The sequence below is a fragment of the Portunus trituberculatus genome, chromosome 24, assembly GCF_017591435.1.
Source record: "Portunus trituberculatus isolate SZX2019 chromosome 24, ASM1759143v1, whole genome shotgun sequence".
Lineage (NCBI taxonomy): Eukaryota > Metazoa > Arthropoda > Malacostraca > Decapoda > Portunidae > Portunus > Portunus trituberculatus.
This window is the reverse complement of record NC_059278.1, coordinates 9349222-9356721: the sequence shown is the minus strand read 5'-3', so window position 1 is coordinate 9356721 and position 7500 is coordinate 9349222. Positions and strand designations below refer to the sequence as shown.

Below are 7500 nucleotides of genomic sequence, written 5' to 3'. Positions count from 1 at the left end.
TGCATCTTTTATTTGTCTTATGGAAGTGTTTGTGTGTAAGGTATGTTAAACTCTCTCTCTCTCTCTCTCTCTCTCTCTCTCTCTCTCTCTCTCTCTCTCTCTCTCTCTCTCTCTCTCTCTATATGGTTCATTGGAGCTGGCTTCACGACCCTTTAGGATTTCAAAATATGGAAAGTTTCATAGCTGAACCCCCAACACTCTCTCTCTCTCTCTCTCTCTCTCTCTCTCTCTCTCTCTCTCTCTCTCTCTCTCTCTCTCTCTCTCTCTCTCTCATCCGCTCCTCCAGCGGTGTTAATGAGGCACCATTGTTAAGGGAAAGTTTTCAAGTAGATTCCTAACTAATTCGTCGATCGCTCGTCGTCTGGACAACGTAATTGCAACACTCCGACCATTTGTTTGGTCGCCCTGAGTAATGGCTGCGCTGGACGATGAAATTTGCCGTCTGGTCGATGGGCTGTAGTACATCTCCGTGACCCGGCGTATCGGTCACTGCTCAGCCCGCGACCACACCGCCAGGCAGGTGCACTTGTTTCATATGGATCACCTGTCCAGAGCTAACGCGGAATAATTATCATTAGCTTGAGTACCTGAAAGTGAAACGTGGCAATTTTGTGTTCAGTCTTCGTTAAAGATATTGTGCTTTGATGTATTTAAATTCTGTTGGGAGTAGATAGTAATAGCGTCATTTACATGGTAATAATTCGCATTTGCTAGAATATCTTGAAGTGAAATATGGTGGGGGGTTTCTGTCTTCATTCAAGACTTTCTCTGATATATTTATTTGTTATTTTTCTTCTTATCTTTCGTTTTGTGGAGTGCATGAAGTAAACTCCGCAGCGGGATAATTAACACTACCCAGAATACCTTTATGTGGTATGGAATTATCTCGTATTACGTCTTAGTGAAAAATGTTACGCATTATATCAGGGTGCGATATGTCATCTAACACCATCATTATCTTGAGTATCTAAAAGTGAAATGTAGTTGTTATGTATTTCATCTTAGCTACAAATGTCAACGTTCTCTCATTTCGCGCAGCACATCGCTATGAAATAAAATTAATGATATTCACCAAAAGTCGCAGCGATTTTTTTTTTTTCTTAATTATATGCATTCCGCTGAGTATATAGAAAAAGAGACATTTTACAGCGAATACCCTTTAAAATATCTATGATTATATAAATGTCTAATATCTTTGGTGAAATCCGCCTGTTTTTGTAATGAATATGCTATGCGTGTTGAAAAATAGTTTAGTAATATTTTTCATTCAGTTTAGCGGGGCGGAACAAAACGCTACTATTTTATTCTGATTCTCTCCCTCTCCCCAGCCCTCCGCCAGCGCGTACCGCCATGTTAGTGTGGGTACTGCGTTTAACAATTTCCTTTTCAGCTTAGAAACTTCCCTTTATAACACTGATGTAATAATTTCCACCGAGGCTTAAGTGTTTCCTTCCTCGCAGCGCCATAACTTAATCGCTTGGGAAGAACACTAACAAAAACTATACCCGAGAATAATTATTGTCATACACATACACAGTTCCATGCACTTCCAGCTGCAGCGTTTGTCTCGGGAAATGTCACCACGCAGAGGAGACGAGCAATCCTCCTAACACAGACCTGAGTACGTCTTTCCTTTATACCCTGGATGGGAAAGAGAAAATTAATAGAAGAAGGATGAAGATTAAGAACAGTAGCTACCTAATGATGACTTAAAGCACCAGAGGATTAATGATTCTGGTGTTGTGAGCATGAACATCTGGAAACAATTATGCTTCGGTGGGTGGCGCGGGTATTAGTGGTGGTGGTGGTGGTGGTGGTGGTGGTGACAGTAATGTATTTCTGCGTATGTGTGTATCGGGTGTGGACGGGTGTGTATTGGAGTGTTAGCTACGGCTCCTCGCCAAGGCCTCTTATGGGAGTGTTTGTGTGTGTGTACAGAGGGTGTAGGGATGAATTACTTACACGCTTTGGGTTTGTGTGTGTGTGTGTGTGTGTGTGTGTGTGTGTGTGTGTGTGTGTGTGTGTTTCGGTGTCGTGGGAAGGGGTAGATGGAATATATTCATGAAGGGGGAAAAGGAGAGGAGGAGGTGGTGTGTCATCTTAGGAACTGAAATATATAAAGCGGAACCGTGTAGCGTCAATGCCATAAATTAACCAAAGGAAGGCGACACGCGGCCTCAAGAAAAATGTCAAGGAGAAATAGCGGGAAAAGATGTACCATAAAGTCCCCACATTAGAGAAAAAACGCCAATCCTTGGAAGAAAAATATATGTCTATATGTATCTATCTATCTATCTATCTATTTATTTATTTATTTATTTATTTATTTATTTATTTATTTATTTATTTATCTATTTATCTATCTATCTATCTATCTATCTATCTATCTATCTATCTATCTATCTATCTATCTATCTATCTATCTATCTATCTATCTATCTATATATATATATATATATATATATATATATATATATATATATATATATATATATATATATATATATATATATATATATATATATACATACAAACCTACAACATACTAACTTTTACAATAACTTCCTGTAAACAGACCAAACAAAAAAAAAATATTACAAGAAAGAAGTGTTCAGGTCGCCTAAAAGTATATACCTGCACATAGTAGCTTTGAAAAAAAAAATAACCAAAGTAAATGGACTAAAAAAATAAATAACCTTCCTTGCTCACTTATACCAGGGTTAGGGTACATGAGGTAAAACAGTACGGAGGTGAGTACTTGCCTGTAGCAGGAGAGGAAAGTGTTATCGAAACGTGCACTGATGGATGTTTCCGCTGCAGGACGAGGAAGGGCGGCGACGAGGGCGTGGGCGAAGCAGGGTACAAGGCAGCAGGGAAAAGTGGAAGTCAGCAGGAAACATCCCACGACACGGCTGGACCTGACTTGGTATCTACTTCGCAAGGTGAGTGACAGCAGCAGCTTCAGTAGGAGGAGGAGGAGGAGGGAGTGCTGAGGAGCGAACGAGAAAAGGTGAAGGAGAATAAGCGGCAAGAATGATGGATGGTATTAAAAAAAAGGGAGGAAGAAAGAAGAGGGATGGAAGAGTAGGTGGAGGAGGAAAGTAAGGAGACAGTGGTGAGAAAGTAAGGGAGATGGAGGAGTTATTGCGATGATGAAGAAAAAGAAGGTAGAGGAAGAGGAAGTAGATGTATGAGGACGAGGAAGCAGTTGACAAAGAGGAGGAAGATGTGGTGGAAGTGTGGAGGGTGTGCTTGAAAAAGGGATGGAAGAGAAAGAGGAAGAGGAGGATGAAGATGTATGAATATTCAAGAAGTAACTAGAAATAACCTCTCAAAAGTGGAATGTCACGCACAAACGCAGACACACACACACACACACACACACACACACACACACACACACACACACACACACACACACACACACACACACACACACACACACACACACACACACACACACACACACACACACACACACACGCGCGCGCTGCATATTGTTTTCATCACTAGTATCCATTTTCTTCTTCGCACTTTGCATTTTTTATGAATTGGTCAGTTGAGGCAGGTGCAGAACCACAAACCCCTCCACCACCCACACACAAATACACACACACACACACACACACACACACACACACACACACCGGTAGCTCAGTGGTTAGAGCGCTGGCTTCACAAGCCAGAGGACCGGGGTTCGATTCCCCGGCCGGGTGAAGATATTTGGGTGTGTCTCCTTTCACGTGTAGCCCCTGTTCACCTAGCAGTGAGTAGGTACGGGATGTAAATCGAGGAGTTGTGACCTTGTTGTCCCGGTGTGTGGTGTGTGCCTGGTCTCAGGCCTATCCGAAGATCGGAAATAATGAGCTCTGAGCTCGTTCCGTAGGGTAACGTCTGGCTGTCTCGTCAGAGACTGCAGCAGATCAAACAGTGAAACACACACACACACACACACACACACACACACACACACACACACACACACACACACACACACCTTCGCGACATGCACATATAGAAAGGGAACTGGTTTGATGACAGAGAGAGAGAGAGAGAGAGAGAGAGAGAGAGAGAGAGAGAGAGAGAGAGAGAAAGAACGAGAGCGTGTGTGTGTGTGTGTGTGTGTGTGTGTTCCAAGTCCACTACCTCATTCTTTACATGTTGTGGTAATTAGTGATAATGATATAATTTTGAGACACTTGTATTGTTTTCCATTAATTCTAATCACCAGTAATGGTAGACGGAGAGGCAAGGCTGTAGCACACTACTACACACATCACCCACCGAGCGCAACGGTCCCCTCACCACTCCACATTCCCGCACCACGTACCTTTACTCACGCACCACAAACTCCGCGCACTACCCACAAACACACACACACACACACACGCGCCACGCTATGCACCTCCCACTCACGCACTGCAACACTACACCCACTTCCACTTACCCCCAACACTTCACTCCACGCCACGCTGCACTCAAGGTCTCGCCACGGACACTTAGCGCTTGCAAGACTGAAATACTGTTGACACTATCGACTCACGGACACCTGGACAAATGTTCTTGATTGCCAACAGCGTCACAGGTCGTCCAGCTCGTTCATTCAGGTACACGATAGTAGGAAGGAGACGCGGAAGAGACAGGGACGACAGTGGGACAAGAAGGGGACATGGCGGGAAGGTGGTTTGTTTCCCAGAGTCTCCAGCAAAGCCAAATTCCCTCCAGTGCCTAAAACCTTGGTAGTTACATCACGTCGGTCTGTAATTTGGTCGGCTTGGAGTACATTCCTGATTTATGCCAGTCGCGTGTTGCCGTTCTGCCTTTAACTTATTCCCAGAAGAGTAATTCACGGAGAGGCATGGCGACTTATGACCTTCACGTGGGGGTAGGGAGAGGGCCGGGTCTTGTTTACTGGCGGAAGGCGAGGCAAATTTTCCACGGGTCATGAGATTCCCTACCTTCGCTTTTTCCTTCAGCTTCGAGTCGGAAAATTCATCATGTGTACCTTGTATTTTTGCCTGTGAATCAAGCAATTACCTGCTTATCTTTATGTGTTACCTTTGAATCAAGTGAATTACCTGGTTAATCTTGTACCTTATCTATGAATCACCTGCGAAGGTCAAGTAAATAACCAAGTCAACCCAGTATTTTCTGCCTATAAATCAAATAAGCCACCTAAAGAGAGTCACTTTTGTATTCTACCTGCGAATTAATTAACCAACCACCTGAGTATTTCATTCATCTTACCTGGAAATCAAATTAGCAGACGATTCATCTTCACTTAAATCCACAAAAAATAGTAATGAAAAATTATCTCTCTCTTACCTCGACCTCTTTCTGTGCCTTCTATAGAGTCTGCGTTGATGTCTCACTCCCACGACTCCACCACGCCCTTGATAGGCAACGGGCGGCTGCTGCAGAGCCAGGCGAAGCAGGAGCAGCTGTACCAGTCGCAGGGGCAGCAGCAGGGAAAACAGTACGCCCCACAGCAGCACCACCACGCAGACCCGCAGAAGGCAAAGCACGTGGTGATAGTTGACGCCCCTGCAGTGGAACCGTCTTCGTATTACCAGGAGGAGCCCATGGTGGAGGAGGTACCGGCGGGAGCAAGTGGAGCAGGCGGAGGTGGTGGAGGAACTTTACACTATCAGCAGCACCCTAAGGTCTCGTACGTGCCGATGTACCAACGTTATCAGCATCAGGTGAGGGGACAATATAGCGCATCGAGGGAAGGGTAGAGGGTGGTAAGGATTGTAGGAGGAGGGAAATAGGGAATGCAGTAATAGTGCTGGTAGTAGTGGTAGTGTTGGTGGTGGTGGTCGTGGTGACGGTAGGGATGGATAATAATTTGAAGATCGTAGATAATTATTAGGAAGAAAATGAGAAAAAAATGTTTATGTATGAAGGAAAAAGTAACTGTGATACAAGAGAGAGAGAGAGAGAGAGAGAGAGAGAGAGAGAGAGAGAGAGAGAGAGAGAGAGAGAGAGGAGTGACAGGAAGAAAAAGAATATGCTTGTTCCAATCCAACTTTCCTGATTAGATTCGCAGCATCAACTCAAATCAGAATACAGGTGGAAAATTCCCTTCCACTCCCGGATTAGTCCCGCCATTCATCCAATCACGGAACGGCGAATCAGCTCCACTTTTTTTTCCCCATCACAGGGGGAGTGGGCGGGAATGAGTGAAGGGGCGTGGAGTGGCGCTGCCCCTGGAGGTGCAGCGGGAGTAGGTGTGGGTATAGTGGCGGAACAGCAGCAGCAGCAACAGCAGCAATCATCAACAACATCCCCTCTGTCGCCCTATGGAATGATTGACCCTAGACGTCATTCCGCGTACCTTCGACCACTGGATGAGCTCCCCGCTCAAGTGACCCACATGCCATCACACATCTCCGAGCACCAGCTGGGCCGACAGACGCAGCCTCAGCCTTACTCCCCACCTCATCCCCACCAGCTGTCCACCGCCCCCTCCCCAGCACCCAGCGTGGTTTTCAAGCCCAGTTCTGAACACGAGAGCTCTGTGTGACGGGAATGAACCTTTAACCGTGTGTCGTGGGCGGCGTTCAGGGTTTGGAGTGGGCGGGCGGGCGGGTGGGTAGGTGGGTAGGATTATCGTGGTGGTGAAGTGATTAAATGTGAAAGTGAGTGAGTGAGTGAAAGGTATTTAAAGTGTAAGAATAAGAAAAAAATTGATGTTACACTACAGAAAGAAAGAAAAGAAAGTAGTACTTTTTAAAACGAGAGAAAAAAAATATGTATATAGATAAATGTGGACTGAGGGTTTTGAAGAATGGGAAAATTCGTGTATGTACGTGTGTATGAGTGCACGTACATTTATGTGTATGTACGTACGTGTTTGTATGTGTGGAAAGGGAACTACGCACACACAACTCGCTCATGGAGGTCAAGTTCGTGGCCATGAATGTTGCGAGATAAATCACATGACGCATCGCCTCATTTTGCTGCATAAGAGGAGAGGTCACGTCCTTCCAGCCATCCTGCCGCGGCACTCAAGCACTCCAGCCATCCTCCTTCCCTCCTGCTCCACACTGCACGGCGGAGAGGGGAGGGGAGGGGAGGAAGGAAAAGAAGGTGGTGGGGGGTTACATTCAGTCCTTGCATCAACGTATATATATTTTTTTTTTCTCCAGGATTCACCAGAGAGAGAGAGAGAGAGAGAAAGCTCACACTCGGCAAACTGAACTAGTGTTAGCTAAACGAGATACAGATTGAATCTCGACCATTTTGTTTGAAACGTGTTGGTCAGAATTAAACAAATTTCAAGTCGAAACACGCTCTCTCTCTCTCTCTCTCTCTCTCTCTCTCTCTCTCTCTCTCTCTCTCTCTCTCTCTCTCTCTCTCTCTCTCTCTCTCTCTCTCTCTCTCTCATGCACATACAAAATGGAAATACGTAAGCAAATGAAATATATTGTTTTCGTAGAGACGTAGAGAGAGAGAGAGAGAGAGAGAGAGAGAGAGAGAGAGAGAGAGAGAGAGACC

At 45.1% G+C, this 7500-nt stretch overlaps 1 protein-coding gene across 1 annotated transcript in view; it reads left to right on the top strand.

Annotated features, from left to right (window-relative positions):
• LOC123508318 (nephrin-like) overlaps positions 1-7500 on the top strand; it is a 99154-nt gene that overhangs the window by 90007 nt on the left and 1647 nt on the right. The window contains exons 15-17 of the mRNA XM_045261928.1: positions 2821-2942; positions 5353-5702; positions 6164-7500. The exon at positions 6164-7500 is cut by the window's right edge and continues 1647 nt beyond it. Coding sequence (XP_045117863.1) covers positions 2821-2942; positions 5353-5702; positions 6164-6526 — 835 coding nt within the window. The 3' untranslated portion in view covers positions 6527-7500. The remainder of the gene's footprint in view (positions 1-2820; positions 2943-5352; positions 5703-6163) is intronic.